The sequence below is a fragment of the Limulus polyphemus genome, unplaced genomic scaffold, assembly GCF_000517525.1.
Source record: "Limulus polyphemus unplaced genomic scaffold, Limulus_polyphemus-2.1.2 Scaffold6093, whole genome shotgun sequence".
Classification (NCBI taxonomy): Eukaryota; Metazoa; Arthropoda; class Merostomata; order Xiphosura; family Limulidae; genus Limulus; species Limulus polyphemus.
In genome coordinates this window covers 26,774-51,942 of record NW_013671703.1, presented here as the reverse complement: position 1 = coordinate 51,942, position 25,169 = coordinate 26,774, and the positions used below count along the sequence as shown (strand labels likewise).

The 25,169-nt window shown below is 30.3% G+C and overlaps 1 protein-coding gene across 1 annotated transcript; it reads left to right on the top strand.

Annotated features, from left to right (window-relative positions):
• The first annotated feature begins 780 nt into the window (after positions 1-780).
• LOC106473337 (protein SDE2 homolog) lies at positions 781-25,162 on the top strand. Its single transcript, XM_013934019.2, has 7 exons — positions 781-982; positions 8,879-8,996; positions 9,554-9,665; positions 10,571-10,740; positions 12,344-12,428; positions 22,574-22,895; positions 24,564-25,162. The coding sequence occupies exons 1-7, from the start codon at positions 869-871 to the stop codon at positions 24,789-24,791; spliced, it is 1,149 nt and encodes a 382-aa protein (XP_013789473.1). The 5' UTR covers positions 781-868; the 3' UTR covers positions 24,792-25,162.
• Positions 25,163-25,169: the final 7 nt, after the last annotated feature.

Sequence of the window (25,169 nt, the reverse complement as noted above, 5' to 3'; positions counted from 1 at the left end):
TAGAGACAGCTTTGCACAAAATTCAAAAAATAAATAAATAAACAACTCTAACCTCAGAAGCTTTATATTTTTCTCAATGCGGTACAGCACTTTTCGTTACAATTCGATCAATCGAAAAAGTTATTGTAGTGACCTGTTTCAAAAATAACTTGCTTTATTTAGAGTACCAAAAATAAAGATACAATAGTTAAACGGTATTCATCATGTTAATGTAGATTAGTGTTAAGCAGATATAAATTAATGACTTGTAAAAAGCAATGTGCTTATTTTAACATTTTTTGAAACATTTACTCCGTATGTTGAGTTACTAGCAAATTTTTTCGTAACTTAGCTTTATAGTAATTACCCTAGTCTTATCCACTGTAAACTTTTATCCGTGTTTTAATTCTTGCGTTGTATACACTTACTTCGTAAGTAGTTTCAGTTTATTGTGGCAAACCTATAAACTCTAATCGTGTTTACGAATATGATAAGCATAACTGTCATCACAGTATAGTCTGTGATACGTTTGTCGCTAATGGATAAGGCGAACATAATGTGGTTGAAATACTATTATACACACTTCTCCGAAAAAAACCCTAAGGGACCAAATAAAGAATGTAGTATTTAAAAATAGAATAAGACTAATATTATTCCAATATAACAATTATAATTTAGTTGATACATCTTTACAGTTTGATAGTTAAAGACGTTTCAAAAGTGTTACGTTATTAACACTTTTTAATAGAACAAACCTACAAGCAGTATGTCCTGTCAATAGCATTTCAGTGTGTGTTTACTGACAGGATTGGGTTTGTTCTGTAGTTTTCTAAAAAACGTTTAGGGCTAAGTAGTAGTTTTTGTAGAATTGTTTCGTACGATATTCAGAATGGTTATTTTTATTCAATCTTTTGATTCACGCCAGTCGTCATGTATCGCATTAAGCAACAAAGAAACAAGAATCAGGATTAAAGATTTAAAAGAATCAGTATTTTTATCTCAGGTAGGCGTAAGACTAAGATAATTAACAAGTAAGAATATTGAGTTTTTGACTGATTGAGATAGTGTAAATCATCGTACTACTGAGTTATAGTACTATAACTACTAAAAATTTAATTTTAGTTTAAAAATAAAAAGGTTTCTGGAGATATACTTAAGCTAATTAAAGAGTAACATTAAAAAATAAAAGTATGATAATGAAAAATGAGATTGAAGTAATTTTACTATTTTTAGAAAAAATTTCATTTATTCCTGGATTTGGAAGTTGGAGAGTCGATTGACATTCAATGATTCATTTATAATTTCATTTTATGAATTTAGTACTCGTACTACTAAAAATAATGATTTCAAACAAGTATGAGATACATCATACAGTGATAACATTTTTATTTCTATAGATTTCTTTGAAAAAGTTGTTAATGTTATAACTTTTTCTCGTATATTTTTGTATTCGTCTTTTATGTATTTTTATTTTAAATCTTTTAGGGGAAGCATTTTTAAGTTGTTTTCTATGTCATAAGTAGGATTTTACGTTTCAATGCCTTCTTTAATTTTATCATTACTTTTAAAATATAGTTGGCCTGCATGAAACACCATAGTGCTGTACTTATGAACCACAGAAAATTTCATGTTTCAAGAATTATATTTAGTCAATTTTCTCTTAACTCTCTCTCTACGGGCTTGGTCCCAGGAACCGACATTCTGTGCTTGTTATAGTTTTCATACTATACCTTTTAATATGGTTTTCAGTTTACATGTAAACAGTACAAGGCTTTCATACACAAAATATCAGACTTTTTTATTAAGTTTTAAGATTTTTAAGTAATAATTTTCACATGAATTTTTTTTTTCATATGTTGACTATCCAACATGCAAAATAATTGTGCTTTTAAGGTTAAAAATACTTTTATGCATCAGAAAATTGTCAAATTCCAAATGCAAAATCTTTATAACCTCCAGATAATTATCAAACATATTTTAGAAAAAAACTATTTTATCTGTTATTTTCACTATTGTATCTCAGTATGGGTTTGGTCCATTTGACCAACCTTGTAACCACCATAAAAAATTAGTAAATAGATATGCTTTTTTTCATTCTAGAAAGACAACAGATTATAACATCAAACCACAAATATTTAGTCTAAATAGCTTAAATCTCATAGCATTATACATTGTTTATTTTATTTTATTGACCTTTCAGCCATTTCTCACTAACATTATGGAAGTTGGAGTGTCGTGGCGCATATGCACTTATGTTACTGTATTCAAGAATATAAAACTTTGCTTTTTACACAGTGACCTGTCTTGGCTGTGTTTTAGTGGACTAGTATTTTGTAAAATATAGTCACATTTCAATTATAATACATAACACATATGTATATATATATTATTACTATTTACAAATAAGCTCTTAAATTTCAGTTAATTTTCTTAAAACACAGAACAGTAAATAATGTATAGAAAAACAATGATCTCTTCTACTTACAAACTTCGTACTCGTTTGCTGCTTGCCATAATTTGCTAAGTCTTGTCAAATTTCCCACGTGAAGGATATAAAAGAAATTAATTTTCTTAGGTTTTTATATATATATGCATTTTGAAATAACAAAAAAATCATAAATTACTGTATCAATACCATAGAATTCCACTATAATTTTTCAGGCTTAGTAACTAAGCTGTATTTGGGTCTTAAAAAAAAGTTTTTTTGGGCTCGATAATGTCTTATCTTATCGCTTTGATTTTAACATGAAAAGAAAGGGTTCCCCATGTTAACACTTTGCAGAAGCTGAAAAAAACGCATGGGGGGGGGGGGCGTTCCGAGCTTTCACTTGTTTAAACACACATCATTGGGCTAATTAGGTGTATGTAAGCACATATTTCAAAAAATGGAAGAGGTGAGTGGGGTCACCTCAGTTGATTCACTAAGTATAATGGTATCTCAGAAAATAAAAAAGATAAAAGGTTCTTATCTTATATTCTAGATTCTTAATATTGGTAACTTGAGTTTTTACTTCATAAGAAATTATAGACTTTGTATTTGGGCATCACGAACTTCTAATTTGAACCAAAGCTGCATTCAACATACCATGTGACAAATAAAAATTAATATTTAGGATTTTTTTAAATATTTACTTTTAAATTAAGAACATTACTAATGTATAATACTAAAATTTGAAGTATAATCTACAATTTGATACCAAACGTATTGACATACATTTATAAAATAGTAGTTCAATAAAACTCTGAATGTAAGTCTACAGATGTGTTGACATGCTCTTTGACCCCTGACCATAAGAAGATCCATCGAGATAGGGTTAATACAATGTGTCAACTAGTTTAGCATAGTGGGGGGCCAGTTGAATTGAGGGCCAATTGCTTTAGCATATTGCAAGACAAAGGGTCATAAGATGTGGCCCATATAATGTGTGACATTAATGGTCCTATTACATATATATGACGAGGTAATAAAATAAAATTCAAGTTGACAACTACAACAAAATTTTATAAACGAAAACCTTTCAACGAGCATTGGCTATTATATTATTTCCCTGTCAATGTTTCCATCTTCATTAAAAGGCATAAGATGACAAAAACAAAATCTTGAAGAATCTATCTATATACTACTGAAACTCTGAGATTGTTTGTTTGTTTGATTATTTTCTCAGTCAAAAAATAACCTCTGAATAGTGGTTGACCCAATCGGGCACGGTGGTCTAGTTTAGATTAACCATACAATCTTTCTCTCAAAATATATTTCTATTTATAGGCATAAGTTTTTCTAAGTTCTGGGACACAACTCTTATTAACTCTACAACTGGTTATAATGCTCACACTTAAATGCTTTTCTACAACTAAATTTTAACCATATCCTTTTCAGTACTAAGACAAGGTCTGAAATAGCTAATTATGTATCAGGATCTTTCATATGCTGAGAGAGAAAACATTCCACCACGAGCTTTAAACACATGCTAACAACTGTGAAAGAAGAATGCTAATAAATATCTTCTCCTTTCTTTTTTTATTTCAAAACTCTCAATCCAAATGTTCCATATTTTTATATATGTCTTTCAAATACTATTATTAATTCATAAGGTTTAAAAGATTTGCTGCATGGGTGTACATGTACTGTTTAGAGATGACAAGTATAAACTTGTATGCAATTTTAAAATTAGACCATAACTTTTATATTTGTATAATGAGATTGAATAAAGAATAAGTATTTTTGTTTTTAGCAAAAAAGTACTGGTACTTACTCATAATTAATCTAATTTAATTTTATAAATGGACAAGTGATGCATTGACCAGTCATTTAGTAGAACCCTGCATAAACAGGTTTCCAAAATGGTACTACCTCATCTCACCCATCTCTCGACCTTGATTTGCCCTGTAAGCATTGCTAAAATTTTTTGAAAGTGCTCCAGTCTTTTATACCCCTTCATTTTTTGTGCCATTGCAGCAACATGTGTTGATCATGTGACTACCATCCACAGATCATACTGCACTATCTATACTAGCGCGGGTAACTTTCTCTGTTATTACAGTGCAATCCTCACTTTCTCAATTGGCATTCTAGTGTATAGACATGTGTTTTAAGTCATTCCCCATGTGACTACAAGATTTTGATTGTGCTTGATCACAATTTTATATCAGTTTCAATTTCAAGTTTGACTTCTTGTGTTTTATTTCCATTGTTTCTACTTGTTTATTTTAGAAATGTTTCTTTTCCAAATTCTACTTTGTTCATATGAATTTGAGATTTAATATGGCAGATGCTGAAATTTGCATCATAAGTAGAATACTAGTCCCCAGGTCCTAGGGTCAAAGAGGCTTTAGTTCGTGAGGAGTTTATGTCTTACATTTAGCTGATCATTTTTCCTTTCATGTTATGATCTTTGTGAAGAGGGATATAACTACTGAGAGAAAATTGTCTTTCTACAGCACTTTCCACCTGTTACTGCACCTCTACATAATCTGCTGGGTCAGGTATTGTTATTTTCCCAGGAGATCTATGGTAAGTTTCTCAGTGAGTATTTCTCATTCCCCGTAGGTATACCTATGTTCAGTAACTTTATGTGAGCTTCCACACTCAATAATTTAGTTCATTTGTGTCTTTTCTGCTCAATGTTAGGTAAGTTAGATTTTATACTCCTTTTACCATCTAGGTTAATATAATTTTAAACTTGCATTTGGAGTTTGATTATTCCTTTATTTTTGTTTGCATTTTACTTCTTTTCACTGTTAATGTTATTTTGTTTGTAAGTTCCCTTTTCTTTACTATTAATCACGTCTAATTGGGGATTAGATTAGAGTTAAACTTTGTTATTATTAACTGGGTACCTTTTTATTCTCATGTTCTTTAGGGTCAGTTTTATTTTTGTGTCCTTTGTCTTATAGATTCTTTGAATGGACTTGTATATTTGATACTTAAGGTTTGTTTATCTTCTAAGTTTTGTTAATGTTTTTGTACTTTAGGTGTTACTTATTGTTTTATGTTTTAGGTCAAATTTCGTAGTTTTGCAGGTTTGTTACTTTTATGTACCTTTTCTATCTTTTGTTAGTTCTTTAGTAAGGAGTACTTTCTCTCAGTATGTTTAGTTTGTGTCTTTCATTTTGCTTCCCCTCTATCCACTTTCCAGATCTTCCCTCCTCCTCTGGGTCATACCTCATCCAGTCATCTTGCTGAGTCTGTTTGAGAACTACTACATAAAGAAGCTATCAAAAAGATGATGCCCACTCAACTGGGATTTTACTCCCATCTATTTGTTGTCTCCAAAACACATGGGAGACTGGAGTTCCATCATAGCTCTTTCCCAGCTGTATTATTTGGAGACACCTTGCTTTACTCTGGAGTCTTACCCCTCACTTTGGTGGGTTTCAAGCCCCAGTGTCACATCATTTTACTTCGGTTCGTCCAACAGGGTTTGGTCTTCCAGTTCTGAGCATGCCATTTGGTTTTTCTTCAGCTTTGTATGTATTTTGTCGATTGGTTTACTCTTTTGCACTTCATCTTCCCCCGCTGGCTCTTCAGACTATTACATGAATGACTGGATTCTGCTCACCTCTTCCCATGCCCAATCAGTCACTCACACCCACTTACTATATATATTTATATATATATGTGTGTGTGTGTGTGTGTGTTTCCCACTCACTAGAATGCGAAACTTCCTTCCTTTTTGATCTCCAGTTCTTCACCCTTCAGCTCTGTGGGTAGATGCTTTCAATCCAGATTGGAGTGGTCTCCACCTGGATCTTTTCCTTTGTCCAGCATTGGGTGAGAGGAGGTAGTACCATTTCAGAAGTTAACATTTTCTAACACTGAATTGGTACTTACCTCCTCACTGGTTTGCCAGTGTTTCTAGCTTGTATCTACCAATTCTTGAAAGTGAGGATTGCGCTGCAATAGTAGAGAGAGCTACCTGCGCTAATATAGGTGGGGTAGTATGATTGGTGGAGGGTAGTCACATGATCAACACATTGCTGCAATGGCACAAAAATGAAGGGCTATAAATGACTGATGTGCTGTTGAAAAATTTTAGCAATGCTTAGAGGGCAAATTGAAGTTGAGATAGTTTTGGGTGAGAAAAGTAAGTACCTATTGGAAATATATTTTCAGTGTTAGAAAATGTTAATTTGTGTAGAACCTCCAGTTATTCATATTAACAATATATACTCGTTACATAATGTATCTGCTATGAGAGAAAGCTTGTGGCTGCTAACCAGTCATGACAGACTAAGGGAAAGAAAATTTGGATAAGTTTGTAAGGTGTAACAGACATCGGACTATGTCTCAATTAATAAATTTCTTTATCTATCATTAGTATTTAAGTACTTCCAAAGATACCATGAAATGTATGTTACAAAAATTATAATATAACTACTTAAAACAAGTCCAAAGACTTCTGATCTCAGAAGAAAACAGAAATGCAGAAGTTAATAGTGCTTAGAATATGCATGAAATGTGGTCTTATATGGCCCTTTTCTTATTGCAGAGCAAAGATATGGATGAAATCACAGGAGATGCTTTACCCTACTTGTTTTATTTTAATAGTGCAAGCTGGTGTAGATGATGCAATGATATATTCACATAGTATGTTGGGCCTTTGTTTTCTTTAAATGGGGAAAATAACAGTGTGTACATGAATGTTTTCTCCACATTACAACATTGTTTTTCTAACTTGATGGACAAAAACATTTTCAAGATGATAATAGAATGATCCAATGTTCTAATATTACCTGAACTTGATTTGAAGAATATGACAGTGACATCTAGTCATCTTCCATAGGTAACACGGTCACCAATCTCAATCCAGTTGAGTAGCTTTATGAAAAACTTTAACATTTCATTCACTCTTGTAATCCTTTGTCAGTGACTGAACCAGTTACAATAATACTGTTTGATAACTATGCAGAATTCAGCTAAGGCATTTTCTGGCATAGAGTCTGTGTCATGTTAAATTCAAGATATTATTGCAGTTAAAAAAAATTGCTCCAATCAAAAACTAGTATGAGTCTTGTTAAAGAGGCCAATCAAAGTAGTTAGCCTTAAAATTGTCAAGATCAAATGCAGCATGTCTCAGGATATGTAAAAAAAAAATCACAAATTATTCACGGTAAATGGAAAGAAATGTATGAAATTAAATATCTAATGTTTTTTGTTGTTGTTTTTTATTTTAAAATAAAGCTATACATCTGTCTTTTTGTAGTGGTTTGCACATTGTTGTTAATTTATTTTCTGTCTTTTCATTCAGTTACTTGCTAAGTATTTCACATTTTTTTCTTCACTCTTCTCCAAGGTCAATGAATAGCATCAAGGCATATACATCAGTATCTTATTTTTAAGAAAAAAAAATTGACACAATAAATGAGCTTACACAACTAAGAACTTAGAATGAAACATAAGACTGATGTCCCAATACAAGAATACATTTGACCAACCAGAGCCTTTACTTATAAAGTTGTTTTTTTTTGAAATAGTGGCACAGCCAGGTAAGACTTATGTTGCAATACAAGAATACATTTGGCCAATCAAAGCCTTTACTTATAAATTTTTTTTTGAAATAGTGCCACAGCCAGGTAAGACTTATGTCGCAATATAAGAATACATTTGACCAACCAGAGCCTTTACTTATAAAGTGTTTTTTGAAATAGTGGCACAGCCAGGTAAGACTTGTGTCCCAATACAAGAATACATTTGACCAACCAAAGCCTTTACTTATAAAGACAAATAAAACAATACTTATTTACAGTAAGTTCAATGCTATTGGCCATTTTCTTACTTTCTCTTGTAACTTCATTGGCTTCTTGAGGCTAGAGAAAGATTTCTTTAATGTCTGCATAAGCCAGGGCAGGAAGAATAATCAAGTCTGCATGAGACAAGGACTGGAGAAAGAATAATCTTATACTGCACTTTCAAGTCAGATATAGGGGTCCTAGTGTGGTTTCCCATAATCATAGATTATCTTTGTCAATTACTTTTTCAAATGATGTACTCAAGGAAATAAGTCCCATTTCATACCAGTTTGTGCAAGTGTTTTTATCATGTATTGATACGGGCTTTCCCTACTCCTGGGAGTGGATACAGGATCAGACTGGTTAAAGCTTCTATAGGATAGCACTTGCAGTATTTAACCTCTACCAGATGAAAAAAATTAGTATATATTTATGAACTTTCTTTGTACAGTTTGTTAGGATGAAGAACACATGCAAAAAAATTTAGAAAAATTGCTTTAGTATACTTTACTACAGATGTATTCTGAACTAGTTATAAAAGAGTAAAAAAGCTTGTATATATATGTCTTATATATAATGATGATTGTACATTTAAAGAAAAATATATAATTTTATGAAATGGGAAACATTTTTATAAATCTTTTAATTTTTTTTTTAATCTTTCTTTCAGGGAATTCCTGTAAATCAGTTCCAGGTTGTTGTAAATAAACATTATGTTAAAGATGAAGAATTCATTGAAGATGGATCTGTGGCTCGCCTTGTGTTGTTGTTACCTGGTGGAAAGGGAGGTTAGTATAAAAAGGAATGCAACTTAAAAATGCCTTTTGTAATTGTACAACACATATACTTAAGTAGAATATCAAGGTTAATGGTGATGTATGATGTATTATCTATAAAATGAACTGTAAAAAAATATCAGGATGGCTTTCATACATTTGACAGCTTTGGAATTTAATTGTAATTTTTTTGGTGTAAAGGTAAGCAAAGTTTATTGTAGAGATTACTTTTCTACTATGTGATTTAATATAAACCACTTCTTGTAGACCTGTATATTTTATATATTACATTTTATGTAGACAACTAACTTCAGTACATTGCATTTCATTCTTTTTGTTTTGTTTTATCAGTCATTACTAAATTGTGTACAAGTTTTACTTTGATGTTTGCATGATAATACATTTTGCTTATGAATACTGTATACATTTTTAACCTAATATTTGCACTGCTACAAAAGAATTATTATTAATCTACAGTAAAGATCTTCATGTTTCATTATTCAAAGATTCAGAAAAATGTTCCATAATATTTGCTTTTTAAGTTATGTTGTTTAATTTCTTTTCTAAAGGATTTGGTTCTATGCTTCGTGCTATTGGTGCTCAAATTGAGAAAACAACTAATCGAGAAGCTTGTAGAGATTTAAGTGGACGTAGACTTCGGGATGTTAATGAGGAAAAAAGGTACCTATCTTAAAACAGTCCTCAAAAAAATGTGGCAATATTTTTTTACTTGTCTATTAATTTCTTTTAGTTATTCATTTAACACTTTTTGGTCATATGTCAAATATATTTAATTATTAAATTTAAAAAATTATCATTTAATTTATAAAATATACAGTGCTGTTTTTACTGAAATTTGGCACTTATCTCTGCTTCTCATTATTGTCCTGCATACAGTTGTGTCAACATAAAGTGATTATAACCAATTAGGCCACAGAATATTGTATGTACTTTTTCTCATATTTTAAATTAAAATGTGTTACTGTAGTATCCAAATATTTTATATCTCATCACTCTCTTATAGTATGTATCTCATATCGCCATCATTTTTTAATTTTCCCAAGTTCCGATCTAGAACAGGTTAACATCTGGTTGAGGTCATGTGCTTAATTCAACCTGAAGTGTTATCTTCTGTAGACCGTCCAGTCTAGGGTTGCATTTGTTTAAGGGAATGGTTGCATTGTATTGTTCTTTACCTTATGTATAGAGGACTACCTAGTGACTGTGACAAGAAGCAGAAATATCTCCACATTCAGGTGCCTGTTTTTGATTGGTCAACTACAACAAGAATATGTATTGTGAATGCAGGTTCTGACTTGGGGAATCAGGATTCATGGCTCACTTTTGAGGAGGCATAATTTGTGTTTTGTAAGAGTCATGATGTGCTAGTGAACTTGTGTCCTTATCTTCTCAGTTGTTGCTGCTAATCACATGATTGTTCTCAACTGTTCTTTTACATATTAAATTCTTAAACTTTTTAGTTTGTAGAGATCAAGTATGTTGAGATTACGTGTTGCTTCTACATAACCAAAAAAACTTGAACAGATTTTGTTAGTCTGTAAAAATATTGTAAATTTTGTTTTCAGATTAAAAAAGTGGATATCTAAGCAAGCAGAACGAGAAAGGGAAGCAGCCGAACGTAAAAAAGCAAAATTAGAACGATTGCGATCAATGCCTAAGCACAATTTTCATGATCCTGAATATGACCAACAACGTAGTGAGCTACCAGAGAAAATTGATGATGCTTTGGTTCAAGGTAAAAACTTAGATTGTAATTTACTTTAGAGGATTTTCCAGAATAGATTTATACGTTGCTTTATCAATTTCAGAACCGTGAAACCAAAAAAAAATCACTCACAATTCATACATAATAGAATTTGTTTTTATTTTGGTTTTATTATTTCAAATATTTTATGCTATCTTAATTTGTAGATGTATTAAGTTTGTCACTTTTTCTCTGTGCACTAAACTTCTGTGTATTCTTGTCTAAATACAAATTTATGGAAAGTTTATCACTGTATGAGACAGTTTTTCTCCATTCTATAGCTCTTGTACATGTTTGCATGTCACATTTCTAGATCATTATTTATTCTTTAGTTCTCCTAATGTATAGTTTGTTAGTTGCAGATTTTTCTATGCTTCTCAGTTTCTATCTTATACAAGCTATTTTCATTTGTTTATTGTGCTTTTTCAAACTAGGATAAGGTAACGCTGAAAAAAATAATTTAGATGGGTAGGGAGACATTTTGTTTTCCATTAAAAATGTTTCTAATTTCATATGGTCGTGATGATTTTGTAGAATTTTTAATTCAGTTTTTATATGATGTATTGCATTTTTATTGTTACCACAAAGTGTTGCATGCTAGATGTTTTTAACTTCAGAATGATGTATTTTGGAATAAGAATATGCTAATAATATGCAAAATATTATTATTCAAGATTTAATTGTATTCCTTAAAATATAACTTAGTTTTCACTTTGAAAAAAAAAATACTGCTCATCAAAGTCTTGAGTTTTGAAATTCCTTCTAGATTATTTGCATTTAAAGAAATTAACTGGCGTGTTATTGAAAGTCGTGGCTCTAAGGTACTTGCACTTTTAAACTATCAGTTAAATACTTAGTATTTTTATGACTTACAAGAAACTCCAAACTTTACATATGATATTAAAAGTTAGTTTAACTACACCAATTCATTTGAAATTTGAACACACTTGGGCAAATACTTATTGAAAAGCTATTACATGAAAGAATTGTCTTAGAAATCAATGGGATTATCATATAAAAAATAGTCAAAATTTTGACATGATGAAAAAAGTTTATCATAACAGAGAAAATGTTACATAAAGTTAGATATAAATATATAGAGGTAGATCTGTATTTAAAATACAAATAATTATTAAAATGTTGAATTTTATTATGATAGATAATTTTTAGGTCAAAAGACTTCTTGACTTCTTTAATTTTTTTTAGCTACAATAACTGGAAATGTTCTGGATGAAATCTTTGTTACAAACAAAATATTTCTCAGACAGTAAAAATCAAAAGTTTTATTTACCAAATTAGAATATGTATATTAAAATGTAAAAACTCAAATCATAAACTATTTTGCTGGATATAGCTATTAGTTATCTGTTCAAGGTAACATTTTTAAGTATTATTGTATATATATAATTATATTTCATTTTGTTAATATAAAACATAATTACAACATATCAATTAATTCAAGATCTGAGATACAAATATACAAAAAAGTTAGGACCATGAAATGAATCAAATAAGTAAAAAATAGACACAAATATCAATTATATAAAAAGTAAAATTTACCTATTGGTTAATAATCTTATAAATTTGAATACAGGTCTACAAAGTGCTGAGAGTGGTCCTTCATCAAAAAAAAGAAAACCCCAAGATTCTGCACGAGCTTCCAAGAAAACATGCCTGTGGTAATGAGTCTAGCTAATTAAATGTACTTTACTTACTTATAAAGATTAGAATATATTGTTTCATCAGTTGGGTACCTTTGTTGTTGACAATACTTTCAGCCATAAACCCATTAATATCTCGTGAGATTCGACCACCTTAGATTTAGATTAGTTCTATTCCATATACTTAACTAACAATGCAGGATCATTTCTATAATAAAAATACAGTAATAAAAAATTAAATTAAAAAAAAAAAGATATATTAACCCTCTTGCAATGGGCAGGTCATAATGCACATGTCACGATCTTTTACAGAGTTGCATTTAAAATTTAATTCAACTTATTTATTATCAATGTATACAAATAAAGATGGCATCAATTAAGTTAAGGAATGTATATGTGAGTCAACTGCTACTAGTTTTTGCAAGGTACCAGAGTATTGGATGTTAGCTAATGTCACTCCTCTTTTCAAAGGAAGTGATGGTACCAGAGTATTGGATGTTAGCTAATGTCACTCCTCTTTTCAAAGGAAGTGATGGTACCAGAGTATTGGATGTTAGCTAATGTCACTCCTCAGTGACATTAGCTAACATCCAATACTCTGGTACCATCACTTCCTTGAAAACCTATTTTCAAGGGAAGTGATAAATATTCTCCCAGTAATTATAGTCCTCTTAGTCTTACATCAGTTGTGAGAAAAGTTTTCAAAAGTCTGATGAAAGATGCTTTGCAAAGTCATTTAACAAAGTTTATAATTTTAATCAATAGTCAACATTGTTTCTGTAAAGGAAATCTTGCCTTACAAATCTTTTGACATTCTCTGAAAAGGTTACTGCTTATGTAGATGAGGGTAAGGGTGTAGATTTGGGATTTGGTGTATCTGGATTTTCAGAAAACATTTGACAAGGTGCCACATAAATTATCTCTATAGGTGTAGAAGATAAAATAACAAGTTAGATAGAAGAGTGGTTGTATGGAAGAAAACAGAGGACTGTTACAAATGGAGTTCAGTCAAAATGGATTAATGTTACAAGTAGGGTACCTCAGGGCTCAGTCTTATAACCTTTGCTCTTTTTGATTTACATCAATGACATAGATGAATGAATGGTCAATAAAGTACTTAAATTTGCTGATGATAGTAAGGTTTTGAGTGTTGCTAGCTGTGAATAGGATGCTGCTGCTATACAAAAGGATTTAGATCACTTAGTGAGTTGGGCAAATAAATGGCAAATGGGTTTTAATTATAATAAATATTAGATAATGCATGTGGGTTATCATAATTTGAGGTATAAGTATAATTTTGATGGAAATAACCATCACAGGGTCATAAAAGGGATCTTGGTGTAATAGTTGAACAGTCTCTAAAGCCATTCAAGCAGTGTGCTGTTGCTAGTGGTAAGGTAAAAAAGGATTTTAGGTTGTATCTACAGATATATATTGAATACAAGTCTAAAGAGGTCATAATTTCATTGTATAGGTTACTGGTTAGGCCAGATTTGGAGCATTGTGTTCAGTCTTGGGCTCCTTACCTTAGGAAGGACATTGAACTTTTGGAAAGAGTTCAGAGGAGGGTTACCAGGATAGTGCCTGGGATGGAGGGGTTGTCATATGAGGAGAGATTGAAACCTCTCCAATTGTTTTCTCTTGGGAAAAAAAGGGGGAATCTGATTGAGGTGTTTAAGATTCTTAAAGGAATTGATAGTGTTGATACATCATCTTTTTTCATACTTAACAGTGAGAATAGACTAAGGGACACAAATATAAATTTTGGCAGGGTAGGAGTCATCTTCAGCTAAGACAGTTTTATTTTTCTAACAGGGTGGTTGGTCTTTGGAATGGGTTCCCTTCAAATGTTGGGGAGGCAGTAAAGTTAAATGAGTTTAAGAGAAAGCTTCATAAGGATTGGCTTTAAGATTTGTTTCTAAATTTATTTATTAATAGTTTTAGAGGATGGGACAGTCAAGATGGACCAATAGGTCCCAAGTTGTCCCAAAACATTGTTATAAATTATGTTATGTTACATAAAATAAAGATTTCAGACTAAAAATATAAAGATATACTCTATATCGCAAAGTTGTCAAGTCTCCTGAAATTAAAATCAGTTTCTTTCAGTAGTATCTGGAGGTAAGTAATCTTCCAACTGCAGTGCCATCTGCATGTAAAAAATGGCAATTATCAAACACTTTGACAAAAATACCAGATAAGTAGTACTTTCATCGACTAAGAGGGCATTGTTCAAAATTTGTTCTGAGTCAAATGCAAAGTACTGGGCAATCAATAAAGAATTTTTGTAAGACAGACAATAAACTTGTCTTTTATTTCTAACTTGTAATTATTAGATTGTACATGAGACATGCGTCTTAATAGATGTTAACCCTCTGGATACGGGTAAGTAAAATTGCAAGTTCTAACTTTTTTACAGAGTTACGTTCAGAATTCAGTTAAACTATTTTATTATTATTTAAGTTTTAGTTTTTTTATTTCAAAAGGAAATATTTAAATATATTCTTAATCTTCTTTTCTGTGTATCACATCAGACTTATTCACTCTGAATTGCTCATTTAAACTACCACCACAATTTGGACATCTGGTTTTTAATACAAGTTACATAGTTATAATATAGATATTGCTGAGACATATTTTAAATTTATAGCCTCCAATCTTGATATTCATATATAAAGCAGAAAGATGAGCCCACATGCCAGTCCTTCTATCATATACTGTCTTTCCAAAAACGTTATTAATTCTCTGACAGTTGCTTATACATTATTTATAACCAATAAAAATAAAATATTTTAATTTACTGAATTATGTAATAGGTTAGCTCGTTCTTATGACAGCTTTTGAATTATTTGGCCTACAGCTTCAAATTTGATTTTGCCAAGTTCACATGGAACACAGTAAGGGAGTTATTTTAAATTATTTATATCTTAGTTAGAAAGCTAAATAAATTGTAATAGTTAAAGGACATTGTATTCTTTATGCATGGTATTACTTTATGTTCTACACTGAATATTTAAAGTCAATAAAAATTCAGAAAAATACTAAACAACCATACAAAAAACTAGGGTTAACTTTAGTTGACACTTCAAGTGCAAAAAGTACAAGGTCCATATGTAAGTATTAAATTTTTTGTTTGTTATCTGTATTTTTTATTTACTATTATAAAAATAACTAAGATGTAAAAAAGTAAAAACTTACTAGATTAGATAAGAAAAAGTATATTGAGCAAGGCATGCACACAATCTACATGTGCATTATGTTATTCAGTATTTTGTTTTCTGTAAATTGTGCTATGCAGTTGCTGTATGATTTGTCATTTTATTATGCAGCTTTGATAGTTAGATATGGTTCAAAGAGCAATAGAAGAAAATTAAATAAAAATATTTAAATTGGTATGAGCCTGAAGGTGTTTAAATTAAATAATTGTGATTTTCTGTTTCAATTTGCGGTCATTCTAGAAAGAAAGAGGGGTTATTTAGGTTTATTTTGTATTTTTTTGTGGTGGTTACAAGGTCGTCAAATAGACCAAGCCATTATAGTGTTAGGGTGGAGAAAATAACAGCTAAAATATAAAATTTCTGAGAATTTTTTTTTTATTCATTTAGGAGGTTCTAGCAAATGAAAGTTGAAAACTGTAAGATGAAAAGAATTATTTTTAATTTAAACAAGAAATCATTCTTGCACCATGCTAGTCAGACTCTTAACTACATAAATTCACAAACAAACCTTCAGTAAAAAATAATTAAGATATCTAATTTGTTGTGTACAAAATATTGTAATGTATACAAAAAGCTTGCTAAATTTCTAAAAGAAACGTTTACTACATCAACAGTTGTAGTATGTACAGTTTCATAATCACCTTGTGATTGCAAGGTTGATCAAAATGACCAAGCCCATATTGAGAGGCTTAAACACAAGAATAGATACCTGAAAAAATTAATTGGTGCTAAAGTTGTCAGGATATACACCATGTTAAATTGAATCCAGTGGGGGGGTCTTTGTTGCTGAGCCTATGTAAAGTACTATCCCTTTCTTTGCATTGATAAGCTCTCACGTGACATGAATGTAACTAATACTTCCAGTTAGAAGTCCTACGTTGTTACGATTTTTTTAAACAATTGGTCAAGTTGATATTTAGGAATGCATACAAGCCAATCATAGTATCCACGGGTCAGGCTAATTATTTTGAATCCATACAAGCCAATCATAGTATCCACGGGTCAGGCTAATATTTTTGATTCCATACAAGCCAATCATAGTATGCACGGGTCAGGCTAATATTTTGGATTCCATACCAGCCAATCCTAGCATCCATGGGTCAGGCTAATATTTTTGATTCCATACAAGCCAATCATAGTATCCACGGGTCAGGCTAATATTTTGGATTCCATACCAGCCAATCCTAGCATCCATGGGTCAGGCTAATATTTTTGATTCCATACCAGCCAATCCTAGCATCCACGTAACATAAAACTAGTAAAAGTAAAAATTGATTGCTGCTAATAAACAGCACAGAAAGATAGATTACTAATTGTCAAATTTATTAGTGCTATTCAAAGAATTGTTCATTAATATTTAGTATTCTCTGTATCATCTGAAGTATAAATTCTATGAATTTATACAAGCCTGGATTGTTTTATAGATTTATCATTGTTGTTTGTACTGCTCTTTATGATAGATATACCTCACATGAAAATTAGTAAAGCTAAATTTATGATGTTGGAACTAAATTCTTATTCCAAATTTTTTTTGGCCAAGGATATACTAAAAATAAATGAAATAAAATAAAAACTACTTATTTCCTGGTGTTTTGTTCATCGAATAATTCAATATTTCGAGATAGACAGTTTGTTACGTTACTGTAAATAAAACAAAGCATACGTTCGTAGTTCCTTCTTAGTAGTGTTCAAGCATGCCACTCACAAAATTTATAGTTCTTGTGCAATAAAAATTACCATTTTTTAAATATTATATATATAATTATGTTTGTAAAAATGCCATCTTTGTCTGCATAGTGAGATCACTGCTATTTATGATATCGGTTTCATTTGACAAATTATGGAAAAACTATCGCCCCCTATGACTGATTTCTAATTGGAAATGTCTTATTCATCATACTGTTAGGTCAAGTAACCTGAGGCAAGTTACAACTACGTTATCTAATTGGTAGTGAACCACTGGAAACCAAAAATATTGTAGATAAACGAAAAAAAAGATCATTTGCCAGGAAATCTATAAAACTAGTTCTTGAGGGCTATTAAAAATAATTACATAAAACATGACAAAAAATCCCAAGACTTATTTACAACAATGATTTAAAAATGCAGGAATATTCATAACTACGTAATAAGCTGTTTTTTGAAACCACTTGCTGGGTTTCTTACTAATCTTTGTACTAATAAAAATTCTATAATACCAAATCAAACTATAAAATGACAAAGCTCTGACTCGTCTTATGCACCAGATAATCATTACAAAAATGTTTTTTATATCAAGACATTATTAAAAATTAACCTATTAGACAGTATTGCTTCATTGATCTAAATGTGTAATAATGAAGGCATACAAAATTAAATGAAAATATACAAACTAATAAGTTATTTATCCCTGTAATGATACTAGGTAGAAGAACTCTATGAGTGAAAACATTCAGACACTATCATTATAATTGACAATAAATTGAAAATTTTGAACTGGCTGCCATCTATGAAATTTTAAGTGAACTAAGCCTCAATGCATTTTCTATGGCCATTTGAAGTTCATATTTCTTACCAAAACATTTATTACTTAGAGATTTATCATTTTAAGAGTAATTCATAAATGTAATTGAAGTGGATAAACTTGTATATTTTAGTCTACATATGACTGGTTTTATTTTATATCTTAAAATTATGATAAAATTGCATGTTTACATTTTTAAAAAATATTACATTGTAAAACCAAAATAATTAAAGGTTAACCATTCAGATATTATGTTCACAGGATTGAAGAAATTGTTATTTTTAGAACATTTTATTTACCAATCTCGAAAAACACACAAGGAAAACCTTTTTTAAAGAGAAAATCAAAAGTTCTTTGTAAGTGGAAGAAAAAATATTTAAAAGTAAGCATTCTAGGTGCAGTTGCTTTTCCTGCAATATTTCTGGATCCAATTTCTCTCTTTTGGATCTAGATTGTAAGAAACATATGAACGAACCAAAGCACCAGAAATTGGCATGGTATTCAAGTCAGTCTCAATTAATGTCTGCATTTGTTTCACCAGGACATGATCTAAGTGCAATTAAAGAAAAATCTTACGTTTGCATATTGATGACAGAACACAACGTCAGTCATTTGTATAAGTAGGAACAAAATGTATTTAAGGTGAGGTTGGAATTAAAACCAGTAAATAAAATTATTATAAATATTTATTAATGTTTGCAGAACAACAGTAGTAGTTTTTACTATGTGTGACTTTGTTTCCAACTTATTGTTTGATATATGATTCAAATTTCACCTTTTCTAATTCTGTTAGAATGAAAGTGTGAAAAGGCATAAAGAAGTCTCAGATCCATACCTTGTAGTACCAGTTTGAACTGTGTAAACTTAAGTTTGTTCACAAATAAAATTTTTGATCAGAATGACTTAAATAATGAAATTGAATTTTGACTTTTAGCTTGACAAACCAGTCATTTTTAAAATGATTGAAAAATGCTTATTTCTTACTGTAATAAAACAGGTCATGCATGTATGAAAACATAAAAGTTGTATTACATGTCCTTATAAAAGTGCCCCAAATGTTTCGTAAGAAAAATAAAATGGATTAAATCCAACTCATAATTAACTGCTTCAGTTTTGAAATATATTAATTATATTGCCAATTATAACACTTCTGGCCTGGCATGGCTAGGTGGTTAGGGAGCTCAACTCACAATCTGAGGATCGTGGGTTCAAATCCCCATTCCACCAAACATGCTTGCCCTTTCAGTCATGGGAGTGTTATAAGTTGACAGTCAATCCCACTATTCATTGATAAAAGAGTAGCCCAAGAGTTGGCAGTGGGTGGTGATGACTAGCTGCCTTACCTCTAGTCTGTCACTGCTAGTACAGATAGACCTCATGTAGTTTTGTGCACAATTCAAACCAAACCAAACTATAACACCGCTGAAAGTCATCATAACTCTTAGTCCAGTATTTAGCTCCCCATCATGCAGATATAGTGTGTTTAACATACTATTGGACATTCTTCTCTAGTTTCTTTCAGAAATACTTATTAATAAATACAAAAACTTTTTTCCATCAGTAAGACCTTATTGTACACACGTTATTTGTGTAAAAAGGCATTAAAAATATACCTGTGTCAAAAAAACAAACTTATATATATATTGAACATCTGAGAAAACAAATAATTTCTGACATAAACTATAAATATCACTAGTCCATTATTATTATTATGTGGCCAAAATTGCATCCATATTCACTTTTTCCACACTAACTTAACTCAACCACTCAGCATCACTTCATCAAAACTTGTCACATGTTATAGGAGCCATTTGAGCCCACGTAAACAAGGGAGAGAAGTCGTATTGTTCATTAAAGTGGTGACAGACTTTACTAGTACATACTCACATTTCTTTTCTTTTTTTAGACATTTAAAATTTTATAATGATTGTACAAAGATAAAATGCTTTTAGTTTTAAAAGATGAAAGGGGCTTCAGCCACGAATATCTTGGGAGGAACAGAGTTTCATTTTTATTTCTTGGTAAAGGCCCAAGCTCCAGGAACCCCTATCTATTTTGGTAACTACCATTACCTTCTACCTTTATCTCCTTCACTATCAGTGTTATGTAAGGTCATTCACTCTGATTACAATATTTAACTTAGAGAAATATAATTCTAATGTATTTCAATAATTTTGTGTCAGAAAATAGTGTAGCAATGATATAAAAAAATACAATGGTTACTTCTAATTTTGTAAATAAAAAAATTTAAAATGTCTAAATTTTTGTTTTTCTAGTGTCTGTAAGCACCTTAACTATGGCTTACATTGATGTATACCAGTAAATTACATATAATTACTACAAAATATTTGTTTCTCATACTTCTAGAAGCAGAATAAGCTTAGCTGTTATTTTATTGTTTGAATTTGTGTCTATACTTTTAATGAAAGGTGACAAATGGGTATGTATCTCAGGTGTGAAAATACAGATACATACTCCAGCTAAAGACCACTGACAATTGGAGGTGCTAAGTTTCAAAACATTGTACACAGCAGGCTAATGTCACATTTTCAGGTTCACCTAAAGCATTTGAAATAGCAGACAATAATGAGTAATTGTTGATCATACTGATTTTGTGTATTTTTTAACAGATTATGTAATTGCTTCAGTAGGAAAAGAAAAGGCATACCAAAGATAAATATTTTAATGAATATAAAATAACTTACAATTTATTGGATGGATACTATAAAACTTGTTAATCAATAATAAAAAGTAATCTAGTTTTACTTATGTCTTTCATATTTTTTTACAATTGTTTTTCATTGTGTGTGTGTTAGTGATCCTATCTAGTTTTCATAAATTACTATTTGTATGGTGTTGAAATAAAACCTGCCAAAATTTTTGAAATTTTATTGTAAAAAATATTGGATATATTTACATTTTATGTTAATAACATAAAAATAGGAAGTCTAAGATAAAAGGAAGTATTTTTATTACTTTGTATAAAAACATTTGTAAAATATATTATCAAATTTCAGAATGTGAAAAATTATATAAATATTAAACCAAATTATGCATGTTTTTTACAGATACATATATATTATTGTTTGTAACAGACAATTATACACTATTTGTTTCTAGTCGAAGCTAATAGATTTTTCATTTAATTTTATTTCTTTAAAGTTGTGGCTTAGACCCTCTCAGAATTCGGTGACAGATTTGTGTAAACAATGGATCCAATTATCAACATGCTCATATCAAATTATGCATTATTAATTGATGTGTGATATTATTGATCATGAGTATTTTGTTTATTTAATTTCATTGAAGTTTCTCTATTTAACCTAACAAGTTTCTAATTCTTACATTTTCTTTACTTTTATAACAATAAATATAAAATGTATATAAAAACCAAGGAATTTAGTACTTAAGTCTGAAATCATATCTTTTTCAAGCTTTTGTGATTGTTTGATAGAAGTTGATATCAAAGATTATCCCTGGTTCATTTTAAATTTAAATATGCAATTTAGAATATAAAATATTGCCATGCATATAAAATAGAATGTTCTACAATTAATAAAATGTATCTGGCTTTCTAACTAAGCTAGAAATGGCTTAAATAATTCTCATACCTGGTCTAGCAGAGCTCCAACAATGGCAAACAAAGAAAATGATATCAAACCTGCTCATTCCAAGGGTTTGAGACCCTGTAGATGTCAGTAAAGTGAAATATTTGTTTTTTGTTTATTACAAATAATTTAAAACAAATCTTAGAGAGAATTTATGACATGTTTTGTAAGTAGGATGTTCTACAAGGGGTGTGGCATGTGGCCTTCAGTTTATTGTTTATATTTCTGCAAAACAAGAAAATTAGATGCTGTTAATTAATATCTTAGCTTTGGAACATCTAACCTGTAAGTATGTACTTCCCTGGAAACTTATAAAATTTTATAGAGGTGGAAAGAAAATCTGCATTGAGCCATTTGGAGCAAAGAACTGTCACGAGATACAGAAAAGTGAAGATTGAGAATTCATTTGAATATTTCCTTTTAAAATTAAAACACATATAGTATCCAAAATTGAGTTTTAAGTTTTGTTTGATACCAAGTGTATTCACATACTTTGATAGTAAAATTGTTTAATTAAGTTTTGAATGTAACTCATTAAAATATTCGTAACTGTGAACTTTGGCTCACCCATATCCAGTTAAATATAATTCCTTTTACCAAATATATTCAAAAGTTGTTGCTTCCTTATGTTCAAGTACATCTCGGTGTAGTATTTAATTTTGAAATCTAGTATCAGACTTTATACACTTTTGATGTTTGTGGAATTTATATTATATAGTGTATTATAATGGAAGTCTTTATGTTACTCTGAATGCTGTAGATATGCTGTTTGTTTCCACTGTTACTGTTCATGCTATAAACAATTTGTTACAAATATTGTTTTTTGGTAAATAGGCTAGGAGTGGATATGAGTGAAGCTGATATTGAGGATCAGTCTGACACGGATAGTGAAGGAAATGGCCAAACTCAGGATCATGTATCTGCCAACCAGAGTGTCAGGCTCACATCAAGATTTGAGGAAGCAAAACAGAGTCAAGATTCTGGAAATGATGATAATTCTCAGTTTTTGAACCCATCGTGTTCCACAAGTAAGGAACAGTATGAGAGTTCATTAGGGTCTGCATCATGTGTAAATGAATGTTTACAAGAATCAGACTCGGCCAACAAATGTGAAAGACCACCTTTCTTAAAACCATACCACAGAAGAGAAAGTTTTGTGTGAAAAGGAACCACAAGAAAAAAATACTAAGGTCCAGGAAAATGGTAGTACTGTTGGTGGCATAGAGTCATTTCAAAAGAAGTCAGAGAAATTGGGATTGCTCAAGCTTTTACCTCCTCCAGTAACAGAAAATGAAACCATTCAGACTGTAAGTACAGCTATTTCAGGAAGTAAATGATTTTCATCACTGTTAGATCAATTATCATGTGTTAATATACATAAATTATTCAAATTAAATCTCTGCAAGCCAGTAAGATTTTAACATTTGAGTATATAACCTCTGCAAGCTAGTTAGCTTGTAAAATTCTTAAGTATGTAAATTATACAAGCCAGTAATATAGCAAGGTTTTCATTAAAATTGTGCAATTTAGTTTTAGGATGAGGTAAGGCAATATTCACTTGTTAGTATTTTTTTCATTTGTATTAAAAACACATTCATGACAGTTAGGTATAATGTGTTACAATTTACATATTATGCTTTACTCAAAATGTCTTAAGTCTGAATTTATTAAATTATAAATGTAATTTTCTACACAGTAAGAACAACAATGTATGTACAGTCACATATGTAATTCAATCAGCATATAACCAGAAAACTAGTAAAATAGATCAAATTTATGAGTTACAAAATAAGTGACCATATCTTATGAAAAAAAAGTATCAAAACGTTTTCAAAACTATGCATGAAATTAAGGTATATCTGTATTGTCACTTTACAAAAAATATGAATTACTCCAATAAACTGACAGCAAGCTCTTAACAAATCAATGTTTGAAATTAGTTTACTTTCTATGAGGTTGTGATTATTAGTAACAGTTAACATTAAAGTTGTATTGGTTTGAACTGCCCGGCCTGTGTGACGTGTTTTGATATACTTTTTCTTGTCTCATTCAACTAAATTAATAAGTAACATTAATGAATAAGTATTAATTGTTTTCCAGGTAAAATTTAATTTTCAATACAAGCTTCAAATAAAACATTGAATATCTGATATATGATGTGGCAGAGAGATAATGTAAATGGATTTTCAGAAAAGCCTGCAACTTAAGTGATAAATCAGCTAATTAGAGTACTTTATTAGGTAAAAATGATAAAACCATAATTTTGTAGATGAATGTCACATGTGACATTTCTGTATTTTTAATTGCATATTTTAAGTTTAAAAACAAAAGTGTGTGTTTTTCTTTTTAAAGTTCAGGATTTTTATAATATGCAAAATGCTAGGTATGTAGTTACGTAATTAAAAGTCATCTAATGTAGTTACATAACTCAAGTTTTGATTACCATTTGAAATTTGTTAGCATTAAAAAAGTAGTGTTTAATATTTTTTAATAGATACATTTTTGTTTTGCATAAATGTTGGTGACAGACTATAAAAATATTTCTCCTAAAATCAACTTTTAATGTATATAACATTGCATTTGGAGCCTAAAAGCATAAAATATAATCTGAAAAATTAGTATTACATTTCCCCTTTCCTTCTATGGCTGGACGACACCTACAAAGAACATCTTATAAGCTTCATCATTTTTATTAAAAAAAAAAGAAAAATACAAGTGTCATCTTAATAAAAAAAAAAGTTTGTTATAAAGAATATTTTAAGTTTCATTCTATAAAAGATTTGCCCTGAGAAACATAATCATAATTTCTTCTTTTAATTTGTAGACAATTGTTGATGATAAACCAATCATCCTGATGGAATATCAGAGTCCTCAAGAGTTAGAGGCACTTGGCTTAGATAGACTGAAAATGGAGTTAATGAATCATGGACTAAAGTGTGGAGGAACTCTTCAACAGAGGGCTCAGCGCTTGTGGTCTATACGTGGGCTTGAACACCATGAGATAGACTCTTCCTTGCTTGCAAAACCTCAGAAAAATAAAAAAATAACTTAAACTTGCAGAAGGAAAAGAATTAAATTGCTGATACTTAGATAAGAAAATATTTTAGAACACAGAGGTATTCTTTGTCTTGTTATGACACTGAATCCACATTAAGAATATTTTTAATCTTTTTTTATATTGATCAATGCCCAGGACAACAATTCTTATCATTGTACAAAGTAGATTTCTAGGGAGCCATGCAAGTTTCTGAAAATTCTGAACTGCAGAAGTCTAGCACATACCCACAAACATTTAAAAATGCTTATCTCTAAACCTCATATCAAAACTGTATACCCAAATATACATATCTTTTTAATACACAAACCTTCAGTCACATACACACACAGACTGATAAATGTTTTTAAATTAATTTACCAATATTATTACATT

Coding starts and splice junctions, on each gene's coding strand:
- LOC106473337 (XM_013934019.2), top strand. CDS start 869: ATGGTTATTTTTATTCAATCTTTTGATTCACGCCAGTCGTCATGTATC. Junction 9,666..10,570: donor GATGTTAATGAGGAAAAAAG/GTACCTATCTTA, acceptor TTTTGTTTTCAG/ATTAAAAAAGTGGATATCTA. Junction 12,429..22,573: donor TCCAAGAAAACATGCCTGTG/GTAATGAGTCTA, acceptor TTTGGTAAATAG/GCTAGGAGTGGATATGAGTG.